The following is an 18,544-nucleotide window of genomic DNA, read 5'->3' as shown; positions in this document are numbered from 1 at the left end:
GATAGGTCGCCAGTGTTACACTTTACTGTTTACGAAAGTTAAAGATATGACTTTGCCTTCTCGGTAGAAGCCCAAGCTTCCTTAGCTATTCTATCATCTGTACTCCATACAATAGTAATAATTGAAATATATATATTTAAATAACCTTATGATATTAGTAACATTGGATTATTGAACACACTATAGTTTCCTCAACTTGGCAGGGCTCAAATAAATGTTTTCATGTTTTCTGATTATTCTGCGTGTGCTGTTTAACATGGATTAAAGTGGACTGATCTTATTGATGAATCATCATCAAAAGTAATAGTGCAGTAATAAGAATGGAAAAACTATGAGGAGCATAAGGGAGGATGAATATCATTTGGAAATAGCATAGAATTACTGTAATATTATCTCCATAGCCTAAGTATTACCATTGTTATTAATAAACTAGAAATAACATGAGAACTGACCCTCAATCAATCCATAAATCAGACTTTATTTATATAGCACAAAGTAATATAAGTCAAAGCACTTCACAGGGTGGAACAAAAGAATCAGGAGTGGAAGAAATAAAATGTTCATATTATAAAAGCTAAAGGGTTAAGGCAAATCAGACACTCTGAATTGACCATAGATGTAAGTGTGCGAGTGAATAGTTGTTTGTCTCTATACAGCATGTGTCCCTGTGATGGACTGGTGATCCAAATGATTGGTGTTAATTCATGCACAGATGTTTAACATTATATCAACAGTATATACATATGCTGAAACACATCAATCAATAATAGAAAAAGTCAGATAAAGCAATTAAACAATGAGGGGACGTGATCATTCATGTTTTGAATACCTATCATGCCCTGATTTTCACGAATGCACGATGACTTACACAAGAAAATTACCTGGAAAAAAGGATTACCTAAAATATGGGAGAATTGACCAAAAACAAAGCAGTGAAAGAGTGAAACATTAGTAAACACCCTGTTACCTCTCCAGCCTCTGGCTCAGTGGAGTGAAGCTGATGTAGCTCTGACTGTTACAGTCACATTATTATTATTATTATTATTATTTAAACAATAACAATAATATTTAAAATGTGACAACCTTTAAATTCCATGATTGGTTATAGGAGAGTGCAAAACTACGACAAACCCACTAGTTCAATTAAGGGCCCCAGGAGTTCCTTTAAACTCAGGCCCCCAAACGTGTGTGGACACGCCCCTTTCTGCTCTCACTTTCACTTCCTGATTGACAGTCAGTTCTGTCTGTCTGTCTGACAGCCTGTCTGCTGGTCAGGCTACTTCCTCATTCTGACAGAGGTTTACTGAGCTGTGTGAACCACGACGGAAATGCAGCAGCGGGACGGTACCGCAGCGCGAGACCGGGCCAACGTTTCCCGCCAAGAGCTCTATCAGGAATATGTCAGGTGGTACCTCGAGTCGTGTCCGGAGGCTGGGTCGTTCCGGGACAGCGGGCTGCCGGAGAGAGCGGCTCACTACCTGCTGAGGGAGCCGGGACCTGAAGAGCCTTTCACCGTGTTCCCGTTCTACCAGGCAGTGGGTGAGACCCACGGGGGGAGTGTGAGTGTGAGTCAACACCTGAGAGGCGTCATCAAGGCCACGGAGCTGCTGGAGACTCTGTGTGTCAACCTGTTCATACAGCCGTGGAAGAAAGAGTTCAAGACACTCAAGGTCTGTACACACTCACTCACCCACTCACCCACGCACACTCACCCACTCACTCACGCACTCACCCACTCACACTTTCTTTCTTTCTTTACTCTGAAAGAAAGAGTTCAACACACTCAAGGTCTGTACACACTCACTCACTCACTCTGGTGGCTCTGTCTGTCTGTCTGTGTGTCTGTCTGTCTGTCTGTGCTTGCCAATATGAGCAACAGAGGCTTGTTAGAATGAGTGACAGACACACACCAGGCACGTGTGTGTGTGTGTGTGTGTGTGTGTTTCTATCAGGGTTAACTTGATAGCACGGCTTCACCATAAATAACCTTTCAATCAAAATTTCAATTTCAAACAATAAAAAGCAAATTGCATTTTGCAATTTAATTGTCCTATTTTTGATTTGTCATCATTTGTGAAATGTCTTTGTGTGTCTCTGTGATGGACTGGTGAACTGTGTGACCCCCCCGTCTATCGCCCTGTGTCAGCTGAGATAAAGTGGTAGACGATGGATGATGATGATGATTATTTTCTTCATATCATTAAACGTGTATAACGTGTTTTACAGTGATTTCAAGAGTTCAACTCAGATTATCTTTACATGTGCTGTCCTCAGTGGATTACCATTTCTGAATTGGTGTCATTTTAGATTCTCAGCTTAAATTTAATAGACATGTTAAGAAGCTGTGCAGAACTGTCAAGAGCAACTTAAACTGCTTTCGCCTAATAAGACAATATATACCTCTCAAAGCAGCACAACAGGTCATGCCATGATATTCTCACATCTGTCAATCAAACAACAATTAAACCAAACAAGCACTTCAAATAATGAATGCCAAATTCTTAAGAAACATAACTGACTGTGTTTTGACAGAACAGAGTAAACAGTAGAATTAGAAGCAGGTGTAACAGCTAAACACAGAACAACTTTGGGACAATCATCTTTCACAGTAACACACACACACACACGCGTCTATCTAACAGATGACATGTTCTGTTTCTCTTGTAGTCTTACACCGGCCCATTTGTTTACCATCTTCTACCAGTTCTAAGCAGAACCACCATTCAGTCAGTTCTGGCTTCTATTGGTTACCTACCTCATCCTGACGCTCCTCAAAGGTAAGTAAGGAGGACAACCACAGAGTCTGCTTCCATGTCCCACACAGCTAAAAACACTTAATTCCTCTGTGGACTCTGGTGGGAAAAGCCAGAGTTGATATCATAGACTAAATCTAAAGCTTCCTTTCCTCTCATCCCTCGTGTGACTGCTTCTTGAACTGTCCCTTTAAGGGTTTTCTTACTCTGGACTCTAATGTAATGCACAATGGTGGGCGGGTCCAGCGCTTAACTTTACTAACTTTACTTGAGTAAAGTGTTGGCTGTCCTTTGTCTAACAAATAAAACCCTTTTTGTGTGTGTGTGTGTGTGTGTGTGTGTGTGTGTGTGTGTGTGTGTGTGTGTGTGTGTGTGTGTGTGTGTGTGTGTGTGTGTGTGTGTGTGTGTGTGTGTGTGTGTGTGTGTGTGTGTGTGTGTGTGTGTGTGTGTGTGTGTGTGTGTGTCTCTCCCCTGTGTGTGTGTGTGTGTGTCTCTCTCTCCTGTGTGTGTGTGTGTGTGTGTGTCTCTCCTGTGTGTGTGTGTATGTCTCCCTGTGTGTGTGTCTCTTCCTGTGTGTGTGTGTGTGTGTGTGTGTGTGTGTGTGTCTCTCTCTGTCTCTTTGTCTCTCTCCTGTGTGTGTGTTCTCTCTCCTGTGTGTGTGTTTGTGTCTCGCTGTGTGTGTGTGTGTGTGTGTGTGTGTGTGTCTGTGTTCTCTCCTGTGTGTGTGTGTGTGTGTGTCTCTCTCTCCCCTGTGTGTGTGTGTGTGTGTCTCTCCCTGTGTGTGTGTGTCTCTGTGTCTCTCCCTGTGTGTGTGTGTGTGTGTGTGTGTGTGTGTGTTTCTCTCTAATCTTTAATCGATCAGACACCACCTTGATCCACATCAGCTGCTTTTTTTTTTAGATGCTTTTTATTCTTTTCATTAAAATATTTTAAAAACATTTCACCAGCCGCCACTGAATTTGATGCATAGATAGATAGATAGATAGATAGATAGATAGATAGATAGATAGATAGATAGATAGATAGATAGATAGACAGACAGGAGTCTGCACACAGACCATAATGAGTACGAGGTGCGATGGTGTGTGAGGGGCCTGTAATGAATCTTAGCGCCTCATGACAGACGACATCCAGCATGAGGAGATATTGACCAATCAAGAAGAATGTCTAAAGTCCTGTTACACGGTGGCTCATATTAGCATTATTGCTAGGTGTGCTAATCAGGAAGCTTACCTAGTCCATTTTAACAGCACAGTATTATACTGAACTGAAGGTTAGTATAAGGAGAAAAGAAAAGACTACTTACAGCATTTGCTTCACTCTCACGATCACGATTTCTGAATCCACTGCTGGTTTCTTCATTACTGTGTGATGATTTCAGTGAGTACAGACTCTGTGAGCATGTAAACATGGACAGAGTCATCCTGGTGGGCTTTGAGCTGCTGCTGGCCAGAGTACAATGTTCTCACCTCCTGGAACTTCTAGAAAAGGATCAAGTTGGAGCACAGGTAAGAGCGACAACCATCCATTTCAACTGTCTATTAACCATATGAATGTAGCAATAACCAGTAAATGTGTAAATCCACAGAATAAGGTCACATGTGGGGCGGGAGATGTCCTGTGCTTTGCACTGTGTGTTTTCCTCTGAGGTTAAATCCTCGATTACACCTTTGCTTTCCACGGTCGACATTGTGACGTCGTTTCAATCAACATTCGATTTGTGACACCGCTGATATTATCACATGGTGGCAGCAGAGGCAGGTTTTTAGGGAGTGGCTTGTATTTTTGTTTGCGGAAGTGATGAAATCTACGAGGTTTCTTGAACACATCTTAAACCTGGTCCTCTAAGCTCCTCCAGATCCCACAGAAGTGATGAAATTTACCACGGTCTTTGAATGCATCTCGTTACCTGCTCCCATTAGCCCAACATTAGCTGTGACTCATTATCACCAGCTTTCATTTTATTTGTCAAATTATTCAGCTGTGTCAAAGTGGCTTTTTGAACAAAATGCTCCTTAACATGTGGGGCCTTTATGGGGCCTCAAGCTGAATTTCATGTGGGGCCCCCCCTGCCACCACAGGAGTAGCCTGTGTGTTGTTAATGTTAAAGTTAAAATAGTAGATATAGTAGACAAATATGTGCAAAAATGCAGCCTTTGGTAATTGCTGCAGGAGTTGCTGGAGTTTCTGCAGAGAAGATCAGGGCCTGCAAAACCCGAGGAGCCCAGAGAAAGGAGGGAAACCACAGAAGGCAAACAGAAAGAGGAGGAGAAGAAGGAAGAGGTGGACAGAAAAGAGGTGAGAGTGAGCGCAGAGGAAGAGAAAGATTTATTTATTGCGCCTTAGAATCCTGCAGAGCGCGCACATCCAGTTAGAAATCATTATCATTATAAATGAGTTCAAACTTGATTATTGAAAAAAGTGACAATATATATAATGTTTGATAGCATTTTTAAGGAGTGTACCGCTGTGTGCAGGCTCCTCTTTATTCAGACACCAGACTCACAGTGAACCCGCAGCCCAAACCTCGACGGAGTCACCTCATCAGTGCAGACCAGTCCATCATGGAGATGCAGAGGACTTACCCTGACCTGGCCTTTAGAGGGCGCCCTCTGGTACCAGACAAACCTCAGAAAATCAAAAATGTCAGGAGCGGTGGTGGCAGAGGTGTTCACGCTGCTGGCAATATCAACAGTGAGGACATTAAAGTTTCTGAGCTCCTCAAAAGAACCTCAAAAGCTGCACCTACAACAGTCAGCAGCAAGGAGGGCAGAAGCAACGCTGATGAAAATGATGCTGGAAGTGATGGTTGTCATGGAAACAGCAGCAGCTACAGTGACAGTGGTGAGGTCAGTGGTCCTCAAGCCATGTCACTTCACATCACACTGAGAGCTGGAGACAAAACCCAGGAGAGTCTGACACGTGCCGAGAGTCTGAGACCTGCCGAGAGTCTGACACGTGCCGAGAGTCTGAGACATGCCGAGAGTCTGAGACCCGCCGAGAGTCTGAGACATGCCGAGAGTCTGAGACATGCCGAGAGTCTGAGACCCGCCGAGAGTCTGAGACATGCCCGAGAGTCTGAGACATCTGAGACCCGCCGAGAGTCTGAGACCCGCCGAGAGTCTGAGACCCGCAGAGAGTCTGAGACACGCCGAGAATCAGCCCTCAGCAGGTAACACACACACAGACACTCACCCTGGACAGGTTAGGGTTAGACTCTCTTCTGCTACATCCTGTCGTTGCTGACAGGATGTAGCACACTTACGTCTCTTTGCCGTCACTCCTGGACCGTTAGTGATATCTAGAAAATAGTCCAGGGTGTGACCCCATCTCATCTATGTCTGCTGAGATTAGCACAGCACCCCACGACCTTCATGTGGAGGATGAAGCAGTAGAAGATGAATGGATGGATGATATATGGATGGATGATGTTAAGTAAGGGTTATATGTGTTAAGAAACAATGAAATGTATTGTTATTAAGTGACTTATTTAAATATAAATGTGTAGTACTATATATGATATAGTTTATTTGACAAATGTATTCAATATAATGAATATGATGATCATCAATGTAACAGCCTTTAAAACCATCACAAATACTTTATCACAATATGATGATTTTCAAAATCTCAGACCATATCATGTCACAATGTAATAATTATTATAATAATAATAATATCCACATTTATTCAAATTCATCCTGCAGTACCCATGAAACGTGAAACTTTCCATCTTCACAGACAACAAGAGAGTGGACAGAGCAGAGCTTCCTTCTCTGAGCTCCATGGATGAGCAGCAGGAGCTGGACGAGCTGTCAGAGAAGATGGATGTGCTCTTTCTGTAGGCAACTGCAAGAAGATGGAAGAGGAGATAAATGACACAAACGAGACAAGTAATGAAGACGAGCACAGAAGAAGCTACACTGATGACGTCTATGTCACCTGTTATTAAATCAAACACCTACACAACAAATATGATGCTTCAGTACAGAATTTGTGCCAATTCTCTATATTCTCTATTTTTGGAATAAAACCCTGTCCTTTTAAATGTTTCACTAGTTTTTGTCCATAGTAACCAATATAAGCTTTAAAGGAGACACAGGTATACATTTATTCTATCAGGAGCCACAGGTGTGGTTAATACACACATTTACACATACAAACCTGAAATGATGATTTCACTTCTGGTGTTCATGCTATAAGCAGCCAAACTGTGTCATGTGATGTCTGTGGAATAACACATCCTTCTGTCTAATCAGCAAATGATTCAGTCACATGACTGTTTGTTGTTTTCAATAACTTCAAGCACCCATTCGATAACATCAGCTCATCTGACCAACACAAAATCACAACTGCACAATATTCACACACTTTTATTGATGTGGCAAAACATGTATTTGTAATACAAGCTGTTTGTATACAAGCAATGGTGCATATATATATATATATATATATATACACATATATATATATGTGTATATATATATATACACATATATATGTGTATATATATATATATACATATATATATGTATATATATATATATACATATATATATGTGTATATATATACACATATATATATGTGTATATATATACACATATATATATATACACACACATATATATATATATACACACACACACATATATATATATATACATATACACACACACACACGTCGATTTACTGTTGGTGGACAAAACTGTAACTATGTAAACACTGCACAACAGGCGTTACTTATGCTAGCAGCAACCCTTCAAATATGCTACCGCAGCAGTTTTTGCATGATTGCATGACATGATCATAAATAATCTAATTATTAGGGTATAGATCTGATACATGGTCATTTTAGAGTGTAAAAAAAATAGAAAAAAAACAACCAAACTGAAAACCATGATATGAACCGAGCCGTGGATTCTGTGACCCGCTCCCTCTAATATAACTATATATATGTGTGTGTGTGTGTGTTCTCAGTTGTCATTACAAAACTAACTCATGTGAAAGAATCCTCTTTCTAACAGAGACACAAGGCTGTGCATCACATTACACAGAGGAACATCGAGGATAAAAACTCAACACTGGATAAATGTCAGCGCATTTGACGCCATAAACAAAGTGAGGATGAGTGGAATGTTTCCTTTGTCCTGAAGCTTCTCCACCCTCACTTCTACTTAAGTGCAGGAACATTGTGTCATGGCTGTTACACAACATGAGCACATACTAACTCTATGGTTGTCACACACTGTTCACACCCATCAGCCACAGCATGAACTGGTTTCAACTTCAGTGGAACAGTCACAACCGAACATGTAGGCGGAGCCTGTCAGTCTGTGCTGATCTGAAGGGATAAAGTCAGGACAGAGTCGTGATCCATAATTATGGATTAACATTCAACACTTTCCTGTTTCCTACTGCAGCTTTAATGTAACAGCCCAGTGTTGTCTGTGGATCAGACACAGGGAGCTGCTAGGATCTTGTCCCGGTTTTCTTCGTACAGGTGCAGCATCGTCTTGAGGTCGTGGTCAGCAGGGATCACCTACAGACACAGACACACGCGACTTAAAAGTGTCTGCTGAATGACATGTAACAGACAGACAGGGAGAGAGACATGAGACAGGCATGGCCATGCTTACTAAAGACACGGGGACATTTTGTTTTTAGCGCTCTGTGAAAGTGAAACTTATGTTCACTGCTTAATCTCAGCCTTTTGTCTGGACATGAAATTGAGTTTGTAAAACACCATAGTCCATTGTGAATCCAAACAATTCAAATATCACAAGTCACAGAAGAACTCATTAGCATGTGTAGATGGAGGGTGGTGTAACACTGACATTTTAAAATGTTGTTTTCCTTGTGTTCTGGCAGCAATAGTCACATTATAAAAGTACTGGTGAGGAATCATCAGGTGGTGATGCGTCTCCTTTTCAGTTGTTAGCATGACTTCCTACTATCCATTATTGTAAACTATTGAGTTCTTAAAGCTGTCTCCTTGTCAGTCCAACAGATGTACGGGCCTGAATTTCACCATGTTTTTGTCACTGTCTTTTGTGTAGTGGCTTCTTCTAATATTCCCAGGTTTAATCCAGGGGTGGGAACTGTGAAGAGCACCCAGGCCCGCTCAAGTCTGGCTCAAGTCTGGCTCAATCCGACTGAAGGTCTATGGTGCAGCAGGAGCCAAACACAGTAACTGGATGTGCAGACTCGGCTGAGTTCACCTGGGCAATACTTGGTTTGGCGGGCAAAGGTATTTGTGTCAGAACCTCATACAACCACACATTTAATATTTTAATAAACCTAAAATAAATAAAGGTCAACTACGCCTTTAAGCAAAGAGAAGTGTCACTCACCAGAACAGGAGCAGGAAGAGGGAAGGAGGTCTGTTTAATGAGCCAGTCTTCATAGAGCTGGTGGATAGACTCCAAATACTCCTGGTGATGAGATGCAGATAAACACACATGATGTCAAACTGGTGACCTGTTCAGACCTGTGGTTACATCCATCTCTCTGTTCACTTCTGAGTTTGGGTGTAAAATGTCTCTCTGTCTCTGACACACACACACACACACTGTTCTTTTCCATGTGTGAATGTAAGTCCATGTTGAGGACATATTGAAGACGCCTCCTCAGCTGACGTCCTCTGACCATATGAAGACTGATGATTTCAAAATAGTTACAGTAGTGTGGGGTAGGTCTGGATGATACAGGGCAGAATATTACTACAATGTGCATTTAAATGTCATTCGATATCAATAGACGTCACTTTCATTGTGATTAATCGCATTAATGTCATCGTTAACTCGGGATTAATCACAATGAATCTCTGTCCAGTTCATCACCCTGAAACTAAGCGAGCTAAATGGAACTCAGCCGTCATTCATGTGATTATTTGCTGCTTATACAACTATGACATCATAGTTGTATAAACACGTCATCACTGACTCTAAGTGTCCTGTCTGAACGTGTGTATCTGAGATAACGTATGTCCTGATTATGCGCTGTACAAATAAACTGAATGGAATAAACACACTATTTCTGTGTGAGCAGATGTTAATTCCAGGTGTGAACGTGTGAGGTTTTACTTCTCACCAGTGGAATGACTTTCTCCTCCTCTCTGCATCTGTGCTTTAATCTCTCATGGCAGGTCTGAGGAGACGTGTGGAGGTAAACTAGAGCCAGAGGAAAGGAATCGCTCAACGCACAACAATGATCACCACTATTCAACAGTTACTTTGTGCTTTCTAGGACTTTACACACATCACATTTTAAGACTTTTCAATGACGTTTCAATGACTTTCCAGAATGGATGCCTTCAAATTCAAGGACGCAACACAACTTAATTTGAGTCATGGATCAAAGTTGATTAATATGCTAGCAATTTGTACAATGAAGACTATTAGTAGAGAGAGCAATTTAGATTTTCATAAAATGATTTTTTGGTTTTATGTCAAATTCTATAGATATTAGAATGACCTTTGTCTACTTAAATATTCTATATGCAGCCTTAATTAAATGTGTGCTGATGTCTCTTCTCACCAATCAGATCAACAGGGAGGGATATGTTCGTGGTGATCCAGTCAAACCACTCGCTGAGAACAGCGAAGTCCACCTCTGGCATTTTCCCACTGCAATAACACCAGCATTGTTATGACCATATAAACATCATTGTGGTTAGTTTGTCATGGATTACATTCTCTGTATGGACCTCGTTTTTCAGTTGCTCTAAGAAAGGTTCAAAGATAAATAACTACACTGTGATATCACATGATGAGGTGACAGACTTTGAACACACAGTCAGAGCCAACAGCACTTGTCAAGGTAACATGGCAGCCAGTGGGGATACTAGTAAGTTAGTAAGTAATTCTAGGTAAAGGGGACATGCACACTGACACACCTGACTCTGTCAGAGTCTCATACAACCAAACGGAGACTAGTTGTCTGATCAGTTAACAGTCAGCAGTTAGCAGGAGAGTTTGTCTCTGTGAGCTGCTGAAGGTGACCTTACCTTCTGAAGAGATTCTCCACAAAGATGTACTTAGCACTGAAGATGGAGCGCTCCATCATCCTGACAGGAGCTGACTGGAAGCAACAACAAACATTCAGCCCATAGAGCTCATTTTCCATAGTTACCAGTGTGTTAGCCACAAAGCAATAACATGGGTTGTCGTGTGCTTACTATCGACGACAAGTGCCTGTCCAGCAAGGTGAGCTGAATGTAGGTCTGCAGGGTGATTCCCCAGCGCTCAGGATCCTGGTACATCAGAGCCTGTGAGGACAGAAACAAACACATGACACAAACAGTCACACACACAATGGGGCCTTTGTACAGCAGCCATTTTGATATGTTACAGTTGGGAAAGCACAGATTGAGATTGGCTCTGTTCAGTTTATGTGGTAGAGCAAGTCGTCTTTCAACTCAAAGGTTGTGGGTTTGATTCCCAGCTCTGCTAGCGTACATGCCGATGTGTCCCGTCCTACTCTGACCTTTCAGAATTGCTGCTGCGCAAAGGGCTCATTAACTATTTATTTGTTTGTTTATTTCAATTTATATTCAGGTGAGGGTTTTTCAAAAATGTTACCATTTAAGTAGTTTAACAAAGTGACCATAGGACTCTTAGATGAACTAGGCCTATCACAGGCTTTGCAGCAAAAATGTCACATGAATTTGCAATTTCTGCTGATGACCATCCTGTAAGAGTTAGCTCGCTTATAATGCACGCTGTAAATATGAGTCATATGTGTAAGCACAAGTGAGTCTCAGGACATGTTTGATATCAGACTGGGTCACACTCGGCTCACAAGCTTTTCCAAAGTAAACATTTCCAGGTCTGAAAAAGAGTTTTCTTGATTTCAAAACTTCAAAAAGGAATTGATTGATCCACTAACACTGTATTGTGACAGTGGCTGCTCTCAGTCACACTCATCACATGTTTGAACAGATTCCGTGCCACCATCAATAATTTACTGTCCTCTAGATTTACATAGAGGAAACATATTGATTGACTATTCTGATAATTGATTAATCAGTTTTTTGTTTTCTAATAGTCAAAATAAGTCCTCTGATTTTTCCACTTCTTAAATGTGAATATATTCTGGTTTCTTTGCTCCATATAACAAAGAAATCATTAAAACATTTTGGTTTGTGGACAAAACCATTTTGAATGTTCTGTGATTTTAGCTTTTAAATGTGATCTGGTTTCTCCGCTCTTCTACGACAGTACACGTAATGTATGTAGATGATATGTAGTCATCACTCTACCAGAGGGTTGTGTCCACGGACATTCCTCCACTTAGAGACTGGCTCTGTAAGAACCTGGAACAGAGAGTCGGAACACGTTAGTGAACATTCATGTTCATGAAAAGGAAGGAAATCCATTCGTGCATTTCTTTACAATTATTTTCATTTTATTGCCAAAACAACGTCAAATGAAAAGAATCATAAGTTGTAAGCGAACTTTAAGAAGTACTTTGTTTTGCTGTACCTCTATGTTGCTGCTTTTGCTGAAATACTCCAGACATGTCGTCTTCCCACTGGCAATGTTCCCTTCAATACAGATCTAAAATCAGTGACCAGCAAGGAGACAGACTGTTAACAAGCATGTCCACACAACTGAGTGGTACAATACAACAGAATAGAATAGAATAGAATAGAATAGAATAGAATAGAATAGAATAGAATAGAATATTTGCTTTTGGCTCACCAACATAAATTCATAAAAAGAGACTCACTGAAAGTCATAAAACCACATTTAAAATAAGATAAGATGGTGATAAAAGTAATGGAGAAAAATAAGAGACAATTGTAAAAACCGAAGAAAAAAATAAAAATAAATATTCTTATTTGCCAGGGGAACTACGCAGCATCTTCCAGAGCTCAAGGGCTCAAACTGATTGTAGAGGAGATGTGAGCTACAGTTTTTGAGGGTTTAACAATGATTTTGGTTGTTTGTAAAGTTTGTTTTTATTCTTACACCTGAGGCGACCTTTGGTTCATGAGCTGTGTTAATTAGTATCACTGTCAAATGTAAATAACGTCAACCACAGCAATTCACATCAACCTCCAGAAAGTCTGACAGCAGCTTTACGTCATACTAGGAGCAAAGGACACATGGAATATAAATGTGTGCTGGGACTCACCACCATTTTCTTCTCTTCTCCAATCCGCATAAGTTTTCCTTTGAAGGAAGACAACACAGTGAGACAAGACTTCTCTCTCAGTTCAGAGGGACATAAAGACATAAAGACATTAACATGCTCAGATGGCACAGGGCTGTGTGGACTGGACTCTTTTTATTCTATTATTCATTCATGTTTTTAACTCTGTTGTACAACATGTAAATGTTGCAGGTTACATGATCTGCAGACATTCATTAACGTATAGGTCACCGATTATTTAAACTTACTCTCTTTCCTTTAAGGTAAATACAAGACCAAACAGTAATTTCCCCCCTAACCACCATTCAAACACTACAAAAGCTTTTCTTTCACTCATGGTTAGTGGTTGGGTGAAGCCATCAAACGATTGTGTTTGCTTTAAATTATAAAGACAACAGAAACTACCCAAATACTGTAAAAATAAAGAGTTGGTATAAACCCACCTTGTTTGATTGTCTGTCATATGTTAAAACTACTAAATAAGTAACTTATAATTATGACGTGGGCTTTCAGTACTAAATAGCTTTGTGGATTACTACACCAAGAGCTGCTCCATTTAGGACTAACATGTCTTTTAGTTTCAGAAAGTTCTCTAAGCTCCTTTTCAGCACAATGTATTGGTGAAGTTGCAGCTGAATACTCGTCACCTTCCCTTCCAAGTGTGTTCTTGTAACAATGTAGCCTTGGGTTAGCATCAAAAAACCAAAATGTGTTTCGTTTGTCTATTGTGGGCTACTGTAAAAACATGGTGGTCTAAAATGGCCACCTCTGATACAGCAGTTTTTACAATGTCACCACTGTACGTTCACTTATAGAAAATGAAGCAAGATTATTTCACTATTTCAATTTAGACGCTAGCTCAGTGGTAGAGGAAGTCGTCTTTCAACTCGAAGATTGTGGGTTCGATTCTCGACACCGCTAGTCTACGTGCCTTGGGCAAGACACCCTAACCGCACATGTTTCCCATGTTAAAGAGTGGGAATGAATAGGCATGAATGAATGAATGGCAAAGTTCAAGTGCTATATAAATATAGACCATTTACCATGTGACTTTGGCCCTGTTAGAATACATTTTATCCCAACAGGGCCAAAGTCACATACTGGTGCACTTAGTAAGTGGCCTGTTATATAAACTGTTGGACATTAAGGGTTATTAAGGGAATTAACAGACAGACAGGTGGAACAGATGTCCATTGGATTAATAGAGAGATGCTGGTCATCCTAAAAAACCAGCTTCTGTTTGTGTGTATACAGCAGCAGCAGCAGCAGATGAGGACAAGGAGCATTTGTCAAATCAAAGTAGGAGAATTTAATATGACTTCATGAGTCGTGTCGCACTCCAAATCTGTTTTAAAATAACACAGGTCTTCTCGTCTGCAGCACAGGGATGTTTCCAGGTGCTATGTGATGTAAACACTGAGAAACACGGGGAGTCACGTGCAGGTGCTGACATTTAAAAGCGTTGTTCTTTTACTGTTACAAAGCTTAACATTCAAGTTACATTGAAGTAAAAGCCATGACAAGCTGTTGAACATTGGAAACATAACTCCTGCAGAGTTGACACTTCAGAACTGCGAGTCGCGCTTGTTTTCATGTTGATGTTGAAATATGAAAATGTCTTTTTGGTCCATGAATGTCATGAAGTGTGCTGGTCTCAAGATGATGTCGTTCTCTGATGTCTGCTTTATGTTTTGTCCAAGAATCCTTTGATGATTTTATATGCACCAAGTGCAGGGAATGTTCACATTTGGCAGAAATGATTAAAGTGGTTTGATATTTAATTGAAAATATATCATTCGAATAATTGTTGCAGCCCATTAGGGTCCATACCACGTTATACAATATAGTATCTCCTTCATACTCTTTAGAATTTGTTTTATTTTTTTTACCTTTGTGTTACGATCTGTCTTCTATGGATTATGTGTTGTCATTTGGATTATTTTTCTTTATATGTATGTAGTTTTTTTTGGATGTAACAAATACATTGAGGTTTTGGTTTCGTTTTAAATAAGTAAACATGAATCTACTTCCTGTTTACGCCGTCACTAGGCTAGCTAGCACTGCTAACGTTAGCTACAGACGATAAACCAACACGACAGGCAGTTCCTGTTTTCAATTTCAAATACTTTTTATTACTTTGTCAAACAAAAACGATATTTCAGGGCATCACAGACACACAGGCAGTGACACTGACCTGGGGTTTGGTGCGGCCCTGTGCGGACGTATGCTCTGCTCTGGAACCAGGTCTGGACCCAGGTCTGGACCCCGGCCGCGACCCTCAAACAAATATTACATCCTGCAGCGCAGTGAGCGGACACGAGTCTGGGAACCCGCCTGAACAACAGCGACACACCGGCTCTACCAGCACCTGCTATCCCCCACATCTCATAACAAGGCGAAAACACACTTCCGCTGACGTCCTGTCACGTGACGCACCTATCGGGATAACGTCAGACTTCTTCTTCGCATGACGTCAGACACATGTTCCCATGAATACTTAAGGTTAACATTACTGAACAAGAGGTTATTCGTCTACTTTTGAAGTAGTATCAAATCCACTATTTTTTATCAATAGTTTATCAATAGTACATGTTATTACACTTAGTACTTCTTGTACTTCATGCATAAGTTGTGTGAGATTCAGAGACATCTAGAGTCAAAGTTCACATTGGCAAACAAATTAAAATATTTTTAGATGGTGGTGTTCATTTTATTGGACTAAATACTTGTACTTGTATGTCATGCACAAGTACTATGCAGTCCTTTCACTGTGTACTTTTGGAGTAATCAAGGGTCAAAGTTCACTTTAATATACAACACTGAGGCTATTCATCTATTTTTGAAGTAGTATCAAATCCACTGTGTTTAATAATAGTTTATGGTTTTGGTTTCAATTTTATTGGACAAAGTACTTTATAAACTTCATGCACGCAAGTAGTATATGTAGTACTTTTATTGTGTACTTTGGAGTAACCAAGAGTCAAAATTCCTTATACTTTTTGTCTAAATTTGATGTGGGATGAAATCCATTATTAGTATTTATGGTTTGAATTGTATTGGACAAAGTACTTTATTTACTTTATTTACTCCTCAAATAGACACATCTAAGTAAAGGCAGGATTTGTATGTGATAAAGTCAGAGGCTCATGTATTTGTGATATCAATCCATGAAACTTTATCTTCCACTGACCATCCATTCAACTGACTTCAATTCTGGCAACACCCTTTCAATATAAGCACAGTAGCCTAGCACCATCTACTGGCCATAGGCTGCTACAGTGCACAGATGTCACTCAATCACCTTCACTGGACACAGAAGATCACAGAAGATCACAGAACACAGAAGAACACAGAAGAACACAGAAGATCACAGAAGAACACAGAAGAACACAGAAGATCACAGAAGAACACAGAAGAACACAGAAGATCACAGAAGATCACAGAAGAACACAGAAGATCACAGAAGATCACAGAAGAAGAAGAACACAGAAGATCACAGAAGATCACAGAAGAACACAGAAGATCAGAAAGACACAGAAGATCACAGAAGAACACAGAAGAACACAGAAGATCACAGAAGATCACAGAAGAACACATAAGATCACAGAAGATCACAGAAGATCACAGGTGTTACAGTGACTAACACAGATCCACATCCACACATGGAGGGTTTCAATCACACTCAGAGATAAGTCTTTAAAGTGCAAATATGATGGTTTCAGTGACTGAGGAGCTCATCTGCAAAAACTAATAAGAACAACAAATACAGTGCTTTTTATACATTAGGTTTAAAGTTTATAGCGTAAAACTATTTATTTTTGCCAAAATTAGTTCTGCAAATATTTATATTGTTCTACTTATTCATAAGTAGATCATATCAAGTGTTTCATCTCTTCATAAGTTTTCATCATAAGCTGTGGTTGCTTGGCGACACACGTCCTCTTCATCTCTGCATCAGTAAATCTGTGATCAACTTCAGGATCGACTTCAAAGAGATGTGAATGTCAAGTTACCAGGATAAATTACACCTGGATTGACCAAGCCCCGCCTCCTCACCCTGGTTTGAGTCAGGATGAACTTCGAGGCATAGGTTACGTCCAATTTTCTCGGATTTGCCGGATATCTTAAATTTGAATAACTTTATAATCTACAGTGGTATGCAAATGTTTGGGCACCCCTGTAAATGTTCATGATTTTCCTTTATAAATCATTGATTGTTTGGATAAGAGATTTCAATTAAATATATCATATAGGAGACAAACACAGTGATGAAATAAAGTTTATATGATTTACAGAAAGTGTGCAAGAATTATTTAAACAAAATTAGGCATGTGCATAAATTTAGGCACCCTTGTCAGTTTATTGATTTCAATACGTTTAGCACTAATTATTGGAACTCTGAAAATTGGTTTAGTAAGCTCAGTGACCCTTGACCTCCATACACAGGTGAATCCAATCATGAGAAAGGGTATTTAAGGAGGCCAATTGTAAGTGTTTCTCCTCTCTGCATCTTCTCTGAAGAGTGGCAACATGGGAGCCTCAAAACAACTCTCAAATGACCTGAAAACAATGATTGTTCAACATCATGGTTTAGGGGAAGGATACAGAAAGCTAGCGCAGAGATTTAAGCTCTCAGTTTCAACTGTAAGGAACATTGGGAGGAATTGGACGACCACAGGCACAGTTCTAGTTAAGGCCCCAAGTGGAAGACCAAGGATGGTGAGAACAGTCACAGTCAACCCACAGACCAGCTCCAAAGACCTACAACATCATGTTGCTGCAGATGGTGTCACTGTGCATCGTTCAACTATTCAGTGCACTTTATGTAATGTAATGCAGAAGAAGCCTTTTCTCTGCACCCGTCACAAACAGAGTCGCTTGAGCTAATGCTAATATACATTTGGACAAGCCAGCTTCATTTTGGAATAAGGTGCTGTGAACTGATGAAACTAAAATAGAGTTATTTGGGTTATGCATGGCGGAAAAAGAACACAGCATTCCAAGAAAAACACTTGCTACCTACAGTAACATTTGGTGGTGGTGGGGCTGTGTGGCCAGTGCAGGGACTGGGAATCTTGTTAAAGTTTAGGGTCGCATGGATTCCCAATATCAGCAGATTCTGGAGAACAATGTCCAGGAATCAGTGACAAAGTTGAAGTTGCGATGGGGCTGGATCTTTCAACAAGACGACGCCCCTAAACACTGCTCAAAATCTACTAAGGCATTCATGCAGAGGAACAAATACAACGTTCTGGAACGGTCATCTCAGTCCCCAGACCTGAATATTATTGAAAACTTGTGGTGTGATTTAAAGCAGGCTGTCCATGCTCAGAATCCATCAAACCTGACTGAACTGGAGATGTTTTGGAAAGAAGAATGGTCTAAAATACCTTCCGCCAGAATCCACACTCTAATTGGAAGCTATCGGAAGCGTTTAGAGGCTGTTATTTCTGCAAAAGGAGGATGCACAAAATATTGAGTTATTTTTTCTTTTGTGGTGCCTAAATTTATGCACATGCCTAATTTTGTTTAAATAATTCTTGCACACTTTCTGTAAATCATATAAACTTTATTTCACTTCTCAATTATCACTGTGTTTGTCTCCTATATGACATATTTCACTGACATTTCTTAT

The 18,544-nt window shown here is 40.3% G+C and overlaps 2 protein-coding genes across 5 annotated transcripts; one reads left to right on the top strand and one right to left on the bottom strand.

The window, feature by feature from the left end:
• Positions 1-1,218: 1,218 nt before the first annotated feature.
• si:ch211-189a15.5 (spermatogenesis-associated protein 2) lies at positions 1,219-6,801 on the top strand. Of its 4 annotated transcripts, none has more exons than XM_044045023.1 (7): positions 1,219-1,670; positions 2,668-2,777; positions 4,135-4,261; positions 4,926-5,051; positions 5,231-5,783; positions 5,902-5,925; positions 6,461-6,614. In XM_044045023.1, exons 1-7 carry the CDS (start codon positions 1,329-1,331, stop codon positions 6,544-6,546), a joined length of 1,368 nt encoding a protein of 455 aa, XP_043900958.1. In that variant the 5' UTR covers positions 1,219-1,328; the 3' UTR covers positions 6,547-6,614. The 4 variants fall into 4 exon arrangements, with proteins under 4 accessions (XP_043900958.1, XP_043900954.1, XP_043900956.1 ...); XM_044045021.1 differs by having other exon boundaries at positions 1,220-1,670; positions 5,231-5,765; positions 6,495-6,801; XM_044045020.1 differs by having other exon boundaries at positions 1,220-1,670; positions 6,495-6,801.
• A 593-nt stretch (positions 6,802-7,394) lies between these two features.
• On the bottom strand, positions 7,395-15,343 carry tk2 (thymidine kinase 2). Its single transcript, XM_044046547.1, has 10 exons — positions 15,104-15,343; positions 12,892-12,929; positions 12,237-12,311; positions 12,014-12,067; positions 10,931-11,020; positions 10,760-10,833; positions 10,291-10,379; positions 9,844-9,923; positions 9,105-9,185; positions 7,395-8,293 (listed from the first exon to the last, which is right to left on the bottom strand). Exons 1-10 carry the CDS (start codon positions 15,291-15,293, stop codon positions 8,207-8,209), a joined length of 858 nt encoding a protein of 285 aa, XP_043902482.1. The 5' UTR covers positions 15,294-15,343; the 3' UTR covers positions 7,395-8,206.
• Between the last annotated feature and the right edge of the window lie 3,201 nt (positions 15,344-18,544).

The sequence above is a fragment of the Solea senegalensis genome, linkage group LG15 (assembly GCF_019176455.1).
Source record: "Solea senegalensis isolate Sse05_10M linkage group LG15, IFAPA_SoseM_1, whole genome shotgun sequence".
Taxonomy (NCBI): Eukaryota; Metazoa; Chordata; class Actinopteri; order Pleuronectiformes; family Soleidae; genus Solea; species Solea senegalensis.
The sequence above is the reverse complement of the archived record's forward strand: the minus strand, read 5'-3'. Positions and strand labels throughout refer to the sequence as shown.

Excerpts from the sequence above, each read along its gene's own strand:
- si:ch211-189a15.5 (XM_044045019.1), top strand. The coding sequence starts at position 1,329 with ATGCAGCAGCGGGACGGTACCGCAGCGCGAGACCGGGCCAACGTTTCC. Across the intron at positions 1,671-2,667 it reads AAGAGTTCAAGACACTCAAG|TCTTACACCGGCCCATTTGT; the intron begins GTCTGTACACAC and ends TTTCTCTTGTAG. Across the intron at positions 2,778-4,134 it reads CATCCTGACGCTCCTCAAAG|TGAGTACAGACTCTGTGAGC; the intron begins GTAAGTAAGGAG and ends TGATGATTTCAG.
- tk2 (XM_044046547.1), bottom strand. The coding sequence starts at position 15,293 with ATGTGGGGGATAGCAGGTGCTGGTAGAGCCGGTGTGTCGCTGTTGTTC. Across the intron at positions 12,930-15,103 it reads AGGGCCGCACCAAACCCCAG|GAAAACTTATGCGGATTGGA; the intron begins GTCAGTGTCACT and ends CTTCCTTCAAAG. Across the intron at positions 10,834-10,930 it reads ACAGGCACTTGTCGTCGATA|TCAGCTCCTGTCAGGATGAT; the intron begins GTAAGCACACGA and ends TGTTGCTTCCAG.